Source organism: Salmo salar, chromosome 09 (genome assembly GCF_965601325.2).
Source record: "Salmo salar chromosome 09, fSalSal1, whole genome shotgun sequence".
Lineage (NCBI taxonomy): Eukaryota > Metazoa > Chordata > Actinopteri > Salmoniformes > Salmonidae > Salmo > Salmo salar.
The window spans coordinates 142,486,064-142,500,602 of record NC_138299.1 but is presented as its reverse complement, the minus strand read 5'-3'; the positions used below and the strand labels follow the sequence as shown (position 1 = coordinate 142,500,602).

Below are 14,539 nucleotides of genomic sequence, written 5' to 3'. Positions count from 1 at the left end.
TGGTGGTGGCAGCATCATGCTTTGGGGATGTTTTTCAGCGGCAGGGACTAGGAGACTAGTCAGGATCGAGGGAAAGATGAACAGAGCAAAGTACAGTGAGATCCTTGATGAAAACCTGCTCCAAAGCACTCAGGACCTCAGACTGGGGCGAAGGTTCACCTTCCAACAGGACAACGACCCTAAGCACACAGCCAAGACAACGCAGGAGTGGCTTCGGGACAAGTCGCTGAATGTCCTTGAGTGGCCCAGCCAGAGCCCGGACTTTAACCCGATCGAACATCTCTGGAGAGACCTGAAAATAGCTGTGCAGCGACGCTCCCCATCCAGCCTGACAGAGCTTGAGAGGATCTGCAGAGAAGAATGGGAGAAACTCCCCAAATACAGGTGTGCCAAGCTTGTAGCGTCATACCCAAGAAGACTCGATGCTGTATTCACTGCCAAAGGTGCTTCAACAAAGTACTGAGTAAAGGGTCTGAATACTTATGTAAATGTGATATTTCAGTCTTTTTTTATTTTTAATAAATTAGCAAACATTTCAAAAACCTGTTTTTGCTTTGTCATTATGGTGTATTGTGTGTAGATTGATGAGGGGAAAAACCATTTGAATAGATTTTAGAATAAGGCTGTAATGTATCAAAATGTGTAATAAGTCAAGGGGTCTGAATACTTTCTGAAGGCGCTGTATATCTCTCCATTCCAGCAGCTCATGGTTATGAGAGATGATGACATACTGGACATGATGTTTTGTGTTGTTTGGTGGATTGCTACCCATCTTTCCACTGTAACTCCGCTCTAACTATGACCTTTGACCACTTCTCCTTCCCTCACGCCTGCCGTCCTCCAGGGACAGGTGGACGAGGATCCCGTGGCCATCCTTCAGGTGTCTCACGCCGCTGCCCAACAACCCAAGGTCTGGCCTTTGCTGTGCCTGTGTGTAATTCACCCTCTCCACCTCCCACGTCCACCACTCCCACCACCGACCCCTGAAGTGCTGTGTACCCTGTGTGCTGTGTTTCATTGTGTTTCATTTACCCCCACCAATGACATCTGCATAGTATTCACTCAAAGCCAAGCCACTTGCACATTTGGCCCTCTTTCACCTAGAACATTTCAGGGGAAAATCAACACTCAAAATTAAACTTGTTCGATGGCACTTAAGATTCGTGGTTGTGTGGATTCCACAGGATCATACCATCACATTTTGTCTCGTGTAGATGTCATTGCATGACGTCAGTTTTCCATTTAAGAGACAATGAGACAGACGCTGCAAAAAACTTCATCTGATTGTGGCTGATTATGCATAATTAAAAATAACATTGTATATAGGCCTATATTTCACACTGTGAATTTCAGACATTTTTTTTTATCTGTGTGTTCTTTACTTGTTATTGTCTTGTTGTCATCCCTCAGGATACAGCCCATCCCTAGCATTCGGTGTGTTGTGTTGTGATGCTGTGCTGTATGGATCGTGTATCCATTCTCTTCATACACCTCCCTCCCCTCACTCACCATGCTGTGTGACATTGATGTGCATCCAACAGTGTCTTTGTCCAGATTCGGTTCACTGATACTTCATGTTCTCTGTCAGATTTCACTGCCTCTCTTACACACACACACACACACACACACACACACACACACACACACACACACAGACACACACAGACAGACAGACAGAGCCTGAAGGCGCATGTCCAGTGGAGTGTGAGAGACTTTGGGAAGGTCAAGCATGGTAACACAGAGCAGTCAGGCATTTCTAGGTGACACTCTGAGCCGAATTGGAGAAATGGCTCTCTGTGATTTGTGATCTGGGACTCCTTCAAATCCTAACTTCTTTTTATCTCTGCCTGCTCCACTGAAGCCTCTCCAGCGCCCTGCCTTTCATCACATGTACTATTAGCAAGTCCTCTGCATGCCCACTGTCAGCCCATTATTTACAATGCTACTATACATAACTGTGTAACATGCTATAAGCTCTCAACGCTAGCCTGATAACCAGCTACTTTAAACACACATGAGTGAATGTTATTGATGTGAACAGGTGTGTTTGTAGGGAGCACTTGTCCTCTCGAGTCTAAAGCCTCTCTTTGGTTGAAAACTGCTGAGTGGTAGCTACTGCAGCCACAGAAAGGCCCCGTGAAAGGTAACCTGGCCATTGTTCTGCTGTGTGTGTATGTGACTGTTGTCTTCTCCACCATCTCTTCCAGGTGAAGACAGAGGAGCAGATAGCCGCAGAGCAGACATGGTACGGCTCAGAGAAGGTCTGGCTGGTCCACAAGGATGGCTTCTCCCTGGGTAAGTTCCTGCCTTACATCTTAGATCAGGAGGGGTGCAGAGCTCTGGCCCTGTTCATTTTTACCCTTGCTTTTAAACTATATGCTATTGTTTTTTCCTGATACCGTGTCTGTGCACACTCCAGCCAATAAGCTACAGTGCATTTGGAAAGTATTCAGACCCCTTAACCTTTTCCACATTTTGTTACTTTACAGCCTTATTCTAAAATGTTTAATTTCCCTCATCAATCTACACACAATACTCCATAATGGCAAAGCAATAACATATTTATTTTTTCTGCAAATGTATAAATAAAGAAAAGACTGAAAAATGACATTTACATATGTATTGAGACCTTTACTCAGTACTTTGTTGAAGCAACTTTGGCAGTGATTACAGCCTCGAGTCTTCTTGGGTATGACACTACAAGCTTGGCACACCTGTATTTGTCAGGTTGGATGGGGAGCATCGCTGCACAGCTATTTTCAGGTCTCTCCAGAGATGTTCAATTGGGTTCAAGTCCGAGCACTAGCTGGGCCACTCAAGGACATTCAGAGTCACTCCTGCGTTGTCTTGGCTGTGTGCTTAAGGTCGTTGTCCTGTTGGAAGGCGAACCTTCACCCCAGTCTGAGGTCCTGAGTGCTCTGGAGCAGGTTTTCATCAAGGATTTCTCTGTACTTTGCTCTGTTCATCTTTCCCTCGATCCAGACTATTCTTCCAGTCCATGCTGCTGAAAAATATCTCTACAGTATGATGCTGCCACCACCATGCTTCACCGTAGGGATGGTATTTGCCAGGTGATGAGCGGTGCCTGGTTTCCTCCAGACATGACGCTTAGCATTCAGGTCAAAGAGTTTAATCTTGGTTTCATCAGACCAAAGACTCTTGTTTCTCATGGTCTGAGAGTCCTTTAGGTGTCTTTTTGGCGGGCTGTCATGCGCCTTTTACTGGGGAGTGGCTTCCGTCTGGCCACTCTACCATAAAGGCATGATTGGTGGAGTGCTGCAGAGATGGTTGTCCTTCTGGAAGGCTCTCCCATCTCCACAGAGGAACTCTGGAGCTCTGTCAAAGGCCCTTCTCCCCTTATTGCTCAGTTTGGCCGGGAGGCCAGCTCTAGGAAGAGTTTTGGTGGTTCCAAACTTCTTCCATTTAAGAATGATGGAGGTCACTGTGTTCTTGGGGACCTTCAGTGCTGCAGATATTTTTTGGTACCCTTCCCCAGATCTGTGCCTCGACACACGCCTGTCTCGGAGCTCTATGGACAATTCCTTCGACCTCATGGCTTGGTTTTTGCTCTGACATGCACTGTCAACTGTGGGACCTTTAATAGACAGGTGTGTGCCTTTCCAATCATTTGAATTTATCACAGGTGGACTTCAATCAAGTTGTAGCAACATCTCAAGGATGATCAATGGAAACAGGGTGCCCCTGAGCTCAATTTAGAGTCTCATAGCAAATGGACTGAATACTGATGTAAATAAGGTATATCTGTTTTTTTGTTTGAATACATTTGCAAAAAAATCTAAAAACCTGTTTTTGCTTTGTCATGATGGGGTATTGTGTGTAGATTTATGAATAATTGTGTTATTTTAATCCATTTTAGAATAAGGCTGTAACATAACACAATCTGGAAAAAGTGAAGGGGTCTGAATACTTTCTGAATGCGCTGTGTATCTCAATAAGTTAATTGTGTGTGTCCATAGCGACGCTGCTGAAGACGGAGGCAGGCTCTCTGCCAGAGGGGAAGGTGAAGATCAAACTGGAACATGACGGGACAGTACTGGACGTAGATGACGATGACGTGGAGAAGGTGAGGGTGAGGGAGGGACTACACATTCAATGTATTTTTACTTGATTTTACAGACTCCATCTTAGTTTTGTTATTGGGGCTAAACTCTAGTTCCTTTAGAGGGTCAAAGGAGAAGACATTGACTTTACTTGATTGCATAGACTATCTTATGTTTGCCGTCAGGGTTAGGGTATAGGCTAATCCGTTAGGAGGTCCATGAAGCAGAGATCGACCTGAGGGGGGCGGGTGGCATGTAGGGGAAATATCCAAGAAGGAGGGAGGGGGTCTTGGCACCCCTCAGTCAGCCCGTCTGGAACCAGAATCAAACACAGATGGTCAGCCAGGATGCAGACTGTACCTGGCCCAGGGGATTGTGGGACGTCTGTGGACAGGGGGACAGGTTAGAGGGGAACCGGTGTGAGTTTGGCAGGCCTCGATCAGGTGACTCGCACAGATATGGCACCAGGCCCGAATCACGGAGATATCTGTTACAGGACGCTTTAAAAACTGTTCTGGCACAATGCAGAAAAACCTCCCATCATTCTCAACATGCTGTCTCCAAGACCTTGACTAGAGGATGTCTGCTCTGCTTTCAGGACGAAGAAAAAGTTGAAATCCCCTCCTGGTGTTATGTACAGTCATTTAACTCTCGTAGGGTGAACTGATAATAAGGGTGACTTTGGACAGATAGTGTTTTCAACAGTGTAAAGGTCGTCATCTAATCAAACGTTTGAACCATCTGTTTTATTAGGGAAGTGCAAACTTGGACCCGTCTGAGGTTGGAGGGAGACATCTGTTTTAATTGCATCAAAGACTTGGCATCAGATTCCTGGTGGCAAGTCATGGTATGGCATACTAAATCTCTGCTCGATGTCTCTTAATACTGCTCCTCTACTCCTCAGTGAAACTCAAGACATTACTAGTCAGATTGCCAGTCTCAAATGGACCCCTAGCCTCTACCCCTACAGAGGACTCTTTGTTTAAATCAATCTGAAAATATGAAATAGGTGTAGGCAACCTGGAGAAACTTCAACTTGGCTTATCAAAAGGCAAGGTGGTAGTCTTGGCAGATTTGAATTCTGTTGTTGTTGGTTGTTTCTGTGAGCAGTCCCACTTCAGACATCCAGAGTCTCACTATGTATGATGTTTTCATATTGCTGAGTGTTCCTTTAATAAAGCTCTAGTATTACAACACTCCTCAGTCACCTTTGACCTTTGCTCCTGTCCCAGGCGAACCCCCCATCTTTTGACCGCTCTGAGGACCTGGCCTCGCTGCAGTACCTCAATGAGTCCAGTGTGATGCACTCCCTGCGGCAGCGCTACGGGGGAAACCTCATCCACACACACGCCGGGCCCAACATGATCATCATCAATCCCCTCAGCGCTCCCTCCATGTACTCCGAGAAGGTGAGGAGAGAGGACCCACACAGCAGATGCATGTCTTCACACAGACGCACATTTCATGAGAACATACACTACCGTTCAAAAGTTTGGGTCACTTAGAAATGTTCTTGTTTTTGAAAGAGAAGCAAATTTTTTGTCCATTAAAACAACATAAAATGTATCAGAAATACAGTGTAGACATTGTTAATGTTGTAAATTACTATTGTACCCGGAAACTGCAGATTTTTTATGGAATATCTACATAGGCGTACAGAGGCCCATTACCAGCAATCATCACTCCTGTGTTCCAATGGCACGTTGTGTTAGCTAATCCAAGTTGATCATTTTAAAAGGCTAATTGATCATTAGAAAACCATTTTGCAATTATGTTACCACAGCTGAAAAAAACTGGCCTTCTTTAGACTAGTTGGAGCATCTAGACTAGACTAGTTGGAGCATCAGCATTTGTGGGTTCGATTACAGGCTCATAATGGCCAGAAACAAATAACTTTCTTCTGAAACTCGTCAGTCTGTTCTTGTTCTGAGAAATGAAGGCTATTCCATGCAAGAAATTGCCAAGAAACTGAAGATCTCGTACAACGCTGTGTACTACTCCCTTCACAGAACAGCGCAAACTGGCTTTAACCAGAATAGAAAGAGGAGTGGGAGGCCCCGGTGCACAACTGAGCAAGAGGACAAGTACATTATAGTGTCTAGTTTGAGAAACAGACTAAGTGACCCCAAACTTTTGAACGGTAGTGTACCACTCCACTGACATGATTCTTGTTTATTCTCCGTTTAGAATGGTATCATGCATGCTGTTTGATGTACGCATTGGGGTGTACTTAATGCTATTATTTATTGTGTATTTCCTTGCTATTATGTCATAGTATTTCCTGTTAGGGAGAGGAGGTTGGATGAATTAAAACAGGAGAGATGACTAGGAGGATAGAGAGGGAAGTCTTCAGTGGTCCACAACATGACAATGAAATCCAATTATCCTAATGAGATTTAGAGGTGACAGTATTGAGGAGGCCTGTAGGTTGTAATATCTACTTAACTCGCATCACTCATAATGGAACTACTACCCATTAGACCTTACAGACAGGGTGCTTAGCTGGGAATGTGGCGATATAAGGACGCGCACACGAACACACACACACACACACACACACACACACACACACACACACACACACACACAGAGCCCCTCTGAGGACCGTATAGGAGTCACTGGGAGGACTAGAGGTGAACTACAGTTAAAATGTTTTGTACCTCTCTTTCCCCCAACCCCTCTCCCTCCGTCCCTCCCTCCCTCTCCTCGATCCCATCAGGTGATGCACATGTTTAAGGGGTGCAGGCGAGAGGACACGGCACCTCACATCTACGCGGTGGCTCAGTCGGCCTATAGGAACCTGTTGACCACGCGTCAGGACCAGTCCATCGTGCTGCTGGGGAAGAGCGGCAGCGGCAAGACCACCAACTGTCAACACCTGGTCCAGTACCTGGTCTCCATTGCTGGCAGCACCGGAAAGATCTTCTCTGGTGAGAGAGTCCTCTGCTATGATGAGTTAACCTCTTTCCTTCTGGGCAGCTCATTTCCTCCCAGCGAGCAGTAAAGCTGGTATTCAGGGATTTTTGTCTATTAAATGACTGAGGGAATTGTATAAATAAAATGTAAAGAATGTTTAAGGACTGTTATAATCACCTTAGTTTGGTCCAAGATGGTGGCTTAATTACTTCAGTGTTACTTAATAGCCGTGGTGGTTTAAATTCACTTAATTACTCTGTAGGTAATTAGTCTTAATAGCCTAATAGCTAATTAAGGAAATAATGTAATGGCTCCACATGTGTTTGTACACAGGAGGACATTCACTGAGTTGTTACTGATTTAGATCAGTGTCATCTAACTGACTGAGAACTCCAGAAATCCAGCCATTATAACAGGTGCAATAGATGTGTTAGCTAGTAGGGGAAGATAAAGAGCAGTTCCAACATGCCAGCCAGCCAGCCAGCCAGAGAGGTAGGCATGTGGGAGAGTGTAGGGGTGTTACTGAGAATTTGAGAGAGGAGGAGGAGGGAGGGGCAGCTTGATGGAAGCTGGCTTCAAAACCTTTTGGTTCGAAGAGCGGTTGTGGTTGGCTCAGTATTCCAGGTGTGTGTGTGAGAATGTGCGCATGTGCATGTGTGTGTGTTAATGTGCATTTGTGTATGTGTGTGTGAGATGGATGGATGAGGGGAGCCCCTAATGATGCCCTGTGGAGCTGGGGGATAATTAGCAAAGCTTATCAAAACTCCTCAGCTTCTCCTGGTTAGCTGTAATGGGCTAATGAGAGCTCCATAACCCAGCCACCAGCCACTACTAGACTAGACTGTTAAACAGGGGAGCTGCTATGGGAGGTGCAGTAGACTATATAAGTTTCACATACCTACTTTTACATTGACATTTTGGTCATTTAGCAGACGCTCTTATCCAGAGCTACGTACAGGAGCAATTAGGGTTAAGTGAGTCTGACTGGTAGCCCTACTCTCTGAGTGATGAGGGGTTCCTGCTCAGCTTGATCATTAGGGTTAAGTGAGTCTGACTGGTAGCCCTACTCTCTGAGTGATGAGGGGTTCCTGCTCAGCTTGATCATTAGGGTTAAGTGAGTCTGACTGGTAGCCCTACTCTCTGAGTGATGAGGGGTTCCTGCTCAGCTTGATCATTAGGGTTAAGTGAGTCTGACTGGTAGCCCTACTCTCTGAGTGATGAGGGGTTCCTGCTCAGCTTGATCATTAGGGTTAAGTGAGTCTGACTGGTAGCCCTACTCTCTGAGTGATGAGGGGTTCCTGCTCAGCTTGATCATTAGGGTTAAGTGAGTCTGACTGGTAGCCCTACTCTCTGAGTGATGAGGGGTTCCTGCTCAGCTTGATCATTAGGGTTAAGTGAGTCTGACTGGTAGCCCTACTCTCTGAGTGATGAGGGGTTCCTGCTCAGCTTGATCATTAGGGTTAAGTGAGTCTGACTGGTAGCCCTACTCTCTGAGTGATGAGGGGTTCCTGCTCAGCTTGATCATTAGGGTTAAGTGAGTCTGACTGGTAGCCCTACTCTCTGAGTGATGAGGGGTTCCTGCTCAGCTTGATGTCGAAAGAGGGAAATGAGCTCCACTAAGGGAATAATTGAGAAAGCCTAACTGACATGACATGATTATCAAAGATGGTAGTCTATTCCCCTCACCAGTGGAACAGTATTGAATGTGAAATCCCAAAACACTGACATGATATTTGAAATAAATAAAGCTGTCCACTAATTGTACTCTGCCCTCCCCCTCCCTCCCTCCCTCCCTCCCTCCTCCCTCCTCCCTCCCTCCCTCCTCCCTCCCTCCCTCCTCCCTCCCTCCTCCCTCCCTCCCCCTCCCCCCTCCCTCCCTCCCTCCCTCCCTCCCTCCCTCCCCCCTCCCTCGGTCCGTGCAGGGGAGAAGTGGCAGGCAGTATACACCATCCTGGAAGCATTTGGAAACAGCTCCACCTCCATGAACACCAACGCCAGCCGCTTCTCTCAGATTGTCTCTCTGGACTTTGACCAGGCTGGCCAGGTGGCCTCCGCATCCGTACAGGTAGGCAGTATCACGCACACACACGGCATGGACACTGACGCACGCACACACACATATTGATATCTTGTTGTCCTTTTCCTGTACCTCAGACCATGCTGCTTGAGAAGCTGAGAGTGACCAAACGGCCGGAGACTGAGTCCACCTTCAACATCTTCTACTACATGATGTCCGGAGCTGACAGCACTCTCAGGTGAGCCCTCTACACCCTCTTAATTGGGATTGAATTGAAGTGGGTGGTTGCAGTCCATTGTAGAAGCTTGGTCTTGTGTATATAATCTTGTTCTCATGTTAACCTTGTGGTGTAAACTAGCTATTTACTGTCATTTTAACCTGTTCATTTCCCCTGTTTCCTCTCAGAACGGAGCTGCACTTTAACCACTTTGCAGAGAACAGCGCCTTCGGAATTGTGCCTCAGTCTAAAGTAAAATGCTGTTATTATGCTCTTATTATAATGTGTATTATATGTCATTTTCTGAATTGTGTGTGTATGTGTGTAGGACAACTGGAAAACTGTCTGAACTGTGTCCTTCATCCACCTCCCTCCCCTCTCTCTGTAGCTGGAGGACAAACAGAAGTCGTCTCAGCAGTTCACCAAGCTGCAGGCAGCCATGAAGGTGCTGGGCATCTCAGTGGAGGAGCAGAGGGCTCTGTGGCTCATCCTGGGGGCCATCTACCACCTGGGGGCCGCAGGGGCCACCAAAGGTAAGGAACCCTAGCCCTGTCCTACTCACTATAGGATCTCTACTGGACCACTACCCTACTCACTATAGGATCTCTACTGGACCACTACCCTACTCACTATAGGATCTCTACTGGACCACTACCCTACTCACTGAACTAATTGACTGAGAACTCTGCAGTAATCCAGCCAGGTTAAGATGCAGTAAGTGATTGTTAGTTATAGGAGATGATAAAGTGGAGTTCCAACATACCAGCCAGAGAGGTAGACATGGGGGGGTAGAGTGGATGTTAAAAGGATATTTCAGGATTTTGGCAATGAGGCACTTTATCAACTTCCCCAGAGTCAGATTTTATTTATTTTTATTTCACCTTTATTTAACCAGGTAGGCAAGTTGAGAACAAGTTCTCATTTACAATTGCGACCTGGAAAATATAATAGATAAACTCATGGATAAACTCACAGATAAACTCATGGATACCATGTTTATGTCTCAGCGTGTGGTTTGAAGGAACTTGTTAACTAGCGCTAGACTTCCAGTCATTGCACTAACGCTAGTTTGTAAAACTACCTCTAACTTCCTTCATACTGAACACAGAGACATTAACATGGTATCCACACGTTCATCTGACTTTGGGGAAGTAGGTAAAGGGCCTCATTGCCAAAATCCCGAAGTATCCCTTTAAGAGTTTGGAGGAGGAGGTGGCGGAAGAGGAGGCAGGGGCAGGAGGCAGGGACAGGAGGCAGGGGAAGGAGGCAGGAGGGAGAGGCAGGGGCAGGAAGCAGGGGCAGGAGGATGGGGCAGAGGGAGGGGCAGGGGCAGGAGGTTGGGGCAGGAGGCAGGGGCAGGAGACAGAGGGAGGGGCAGGAGGCAGGGGCAGGAGGCAGGGGCAGGAGGATGGGGCAGAGGGAGGGGCAGGGGCAGGAGGGAGGGGCAGGAGGGGGGGGGCAGCTTGATTGTGTCCGCTCAGTGTTTGCTGCTCCCAACAGGGATCTCTTAGAAAGTTTTCAGTGATACATAAAAAACGACATAACTATGTATGTATGTATGTACTGTATGTATGTACTGTCTGTGCTGCCTGTACTATATGCATGTATGTACTGTATGCACTGTATGTATGTATGTATGTATGTATGTATGTATGTATGTATGTATGTATGTATGTATGTATGTATGTATGTACTGTATGCATATATGTATGTACTGTACTGTATGCATGTATGTATGTACTGTATGTACTATATGTACTATATGCATGCAGGTACTGTATGCATGTATGTACTGTACATGTATGTACTGTATATATGTACTGTATGCATGTATGTGTATAGGCTATGAGTCCTTTACTGTAAGGCCAATCAAGCATTGCATTGAAAAAACACACATTCTGCCGTGATCAAAATCTAAATTATAGTGTGTGTGTGTGTGTGTGTGTGTGTGTGTGTGTGTGTGTGTGTGTGTGTGTGTGTGTGTGTGTGTGTGTGTGTGTGTGTGTGTGTGTGTGTGTGTGTGTGTGTGTGTGTGTGTGTGTGTGTGTGTGTGTGTGTGTGTGTGTGTTATTTCCCAGAGATAAGGAATACATACTCAAATCAAGCGCGATGGCATCGTAAATTACATTTGCTTCTCATCCATGAGTGGTTTAATTAAATAATGAGTTGAAAGATATGAACAGGCCACATACCGAGCCATTCATTAGGCCTCCGAGAGAGGAGCGCTAACTTTGTTCTCTCGCTGCGCACAAAGGAGGCTGGGAAAAGTTATTTGTAGTTGTTTAATTTATAAAACTGTTGGAGTGTTGAATGTGTGCAGACATTTCTCTTATGTTAATAAAGGCAGATATAATAGCTGTGTCTCTGTGCTGCTAGTCTAGAGAATGTTTATTCATGCTCTCTGATATTGCCTCCCCCGCAGTCACAGACCTAGATGAATGTGGTAATGAACTTTTTAGAATCATTAGGCTCCAGACTGCCTCGTCTCCATGGACTGTGTTCTCTGTGTGCGTGTGCGTGCGTGTGTGCTGCTTGTCTTTCATATACACAGGGCTGCAGCAGGGTTTTGAGTTGGGTGGTATCATGAAGCTGCGGGGGGTGGGCTGGGGCTAGACCAGTCTCATGTCAACAACAGTTGCCACGCTTGCACTCACTCACACATTCTGTCATGTCCCTACTGTCTGGGAGGCCCCGGTGCACATTCTGTCATGTCCCTACTGTCTGGGAGGCCCCGGTGCACATTCTGTCATGTCCCTACTGTCTGGGAGGCCCCGGTGCACATTCTGTCATGTCCCTACTGTCTGGGAGGCCCCGGTGCACATTCTGTCATGTCCCTACTGTCTGGGAGGCCCCGGTGCACATTCTGTCATGTCCCTACTGTCTGGGAGGCCCCGGTGCATATTCTGTCATGTCCCTACTGTCTGGGAGGCCCCGGTGCACATTCTGTCATGTCCCTACTGTCTGGGAGGCCCCGGTGCACATTCTGTCATGTCCCTACTGTCTGGGAGGCCCCGGTGCACATTCTGTCATGTCCCTACTGTCTGGGGGCCCCCGGTGCACATTCTGTCATGTCCCTACTGTCTGTTCACTCAAACTCTCTTACTCTTTTATTCTCTCTCCCCCACGCTCGCCTTCTCTCTCTCACTTTCAATTTAAAGGGCTTTATTGGCATGGGAAGCATACAGTATGTTTACATTGCCAAAACAAGTGAAATAGATAATAAACAACAGTTAACATTACACCCTCAAAAGTTTCAGAGGAATATAGACATTTTGATTTTGATTTTGGGTCAGTCACAGAGGTCAGGTATTCTGCTACTGTGTACTCGCTGTTTAGGCCACAATAGCATTCTAGTTTCCTCAGTTTTTTAGGTAAATTATTTTCAATCTGTTAAGTAATTATCTTTATGTTTTCTCATGATTTGGTTGGGTCTAATTGTGTTGCTGTGCTGTCCTAGGGCTCTGTGGGGTCTGTCTGTGTTTGTGAACAGAGCCCCAGGACCAGCTTGCTTCGGGGAGTCTTCTCCAGGTTCATCTCTCTGTAGGTGATGGCTTTGTTATGGAAGGTTTGGGAATCGCTTGCTTTTTGGTGGTTGTAGAATTTAACGGCTCTTTTCTGGATTTTGATAATTACCTGGTATCAACCTAATTCTTCTCTGCATGCATTATTTGGTGTTTTAAGTTGTACACAGAGGATGTTTTTGCAGAATTCTGCAGGCAGTCTCAATTTGGCATTTGTCCCATTTTGTGAATTATTGGTTGGTGAGCGGACCCCAGACCTCACAATTATAAAGGGCAATGGGTTTTATAACTGATTCAAGTATTTTTTTCCAGATCCTAATTGGGATGTCGAATTTTATGTTCCTTTTGATGCGTAGAAGGCCCTTCTTGCATTGTCTCAGATCGTTCACAGCTTTGTGGAAGTTACCTGTGGCGCTGATGTTTAGGTCGTGGTATGTATAGTTTTTTGTGAAATCTAGGGCAACAGTGTCTAGATGGAATTTGTATTTGTGGTCCTAGCAACTGGACCTTTTTTGGAACACCATTATTTTAGTCTTACTGAGATTTACTGTCAGGGCCCAGGTCTGACAGAATCTGTGCAGCAGATCTGGGTGCTGCTGTAGGCCCTCCTTGGTTGGGTGACAGAAGCACCAGATCATCAGAAAACAGTAGACGTTTGACTTTAGATTCTAGCAGCATGAGGCCGGGTGCTGCAGACTGTTCTAGTGCCCTCGCCAATTTGTTGATATACACTGTATATGTTGAAGAGGGTGGGGCTCAAGCTGCATCCCTGTCTCATCCCATGGCCCTATGGAGAGAAATGTGTTTGTCAATTTTAACTGCACACTTGTTGTTTATATTCTCTCTCTCACTCACTCACTCACTCACTCACTCACTCACTCACTCACTCACTCACTCACTCACTCACTCACTCACTCACTCACTCACTCACTCACTCACTCACTCACTCACTCACTCACTCACTCACTCACTCACTCACTCACGCACACCACTCACACACACCACTACCCTACTACTGCTAATACTGCTCCTACTAGTACTATACTACTACTTCTATGTTACTAATACTACTACTACTACGTTACTATTACTACTACTGCTACTACTACTTGCTCTCATCAGCGGATTGGTTCCACAGCAGGGGTTGTTCCCACCAGCAGAGGGCAGTGTGTACATGCTTCTCTCCATGGTATGATGCTGTTGTCTGATCAATGCTGTGGGAACTAACGGATTAGCCTCCATCCATCTATTTAACACTTCACTTCACACTATAATGTCCTCTTTTCCATACCTGTTAAAAGGGTGAAGGGTTTGAAAGAAACGTTTCTCCCTACCTCTCTACCGAGGTGATTTTAACCAGCCTCCCTGTGTTCCTTGGTCCCTTAGCACAATTGGCTCTTGACCACAGGGGTGGCCAACACCAGTGTTTGGGAACTGCAGGCTTTTGCTCCAGCCCAACACCAACACCTGAGAAAACTAGTCACAGTCTAATTTGAAGATCATGATGAGTAGATGTATGTGTGTTAGACCTGGGTTTTAACAAACTGCAGCTCTCCAGGACCAGAGCAGGTATCTCCTCTGAGCATGCCCATGGTATCTTCACTCACACGGTTCTCCTGCCTGCACCTCAGAGCATGGATGGTGTTAGTTCTATAATATGCACTTAGTGTACAAATCATTAAGGACACCTTCCTAATATTGAGTTGCACCCTCCCTTTTGCCCTTAGAACAGCCTCTATTCGTCGGGGCATGGTCTCCACACGGGAAACTGTTGAGCGTGAAAAACCCAGCAGCATGGCAGTTCTTG

The 14,539-nt window shown here is 46.2% G+C and overlaps 1 protein-coding gene across 9 annotated transcripts in view; it reads left to right on the top strand.

The window, feature by feature from the left end:
• Positions 1 to 14,539, top strand: part of LOC106613097 (unconventional myosin-XVIIIa) — a 187,497-nt gene that overhangs the window by 97,097 nt on the left and 75,861 nt on the right. For 7 of the 9 annotated variants that reach the window (XM_082956389.1, XM_082956388.1, XM_045724671.2 and 4 more), the window contains 9 exons: positions 845 to 910; positions 2,208 to 2,295; positions 3,978 to 4,084; positions 5,294 to 5,470; positions 6,781 to 6,991; positions 8,900 to 9,042; positions 9,132 to 9,232; positions 9,400 to 9,463; positions 9,600 to 9,744. In XM_082956389.1, the coding sequence (XP_082812515.1) occupies positions 845 to 910; positions 2,208 to 2,295; positions 3,978 to 4,084; positions 5,294 to 5,470; positions 6,781 to 6,991; positions 8,900 to 9,042; positions 9,132 to 9,232; positions 9,400 to 9,463; positions 9,600 to 9,744 (1,102 nt within the window). The remainder of the gene's footprint in view (positions 1 to 844; positions 911 to 2,207; positions 2,296 to 3,977; positions 4,085 to 5,293; positions 5,471 to 6,780; positions 6,992 to 8,899; positions 9,043 to 9,131; positions 9,233 to 9,399; positions 9,464 to 9,599; positions 9,745 to 14,539) is intronic. The other 2 variants (XM_082956390.1, XM_082956387.1) reach the window with 1 other exon arrangement.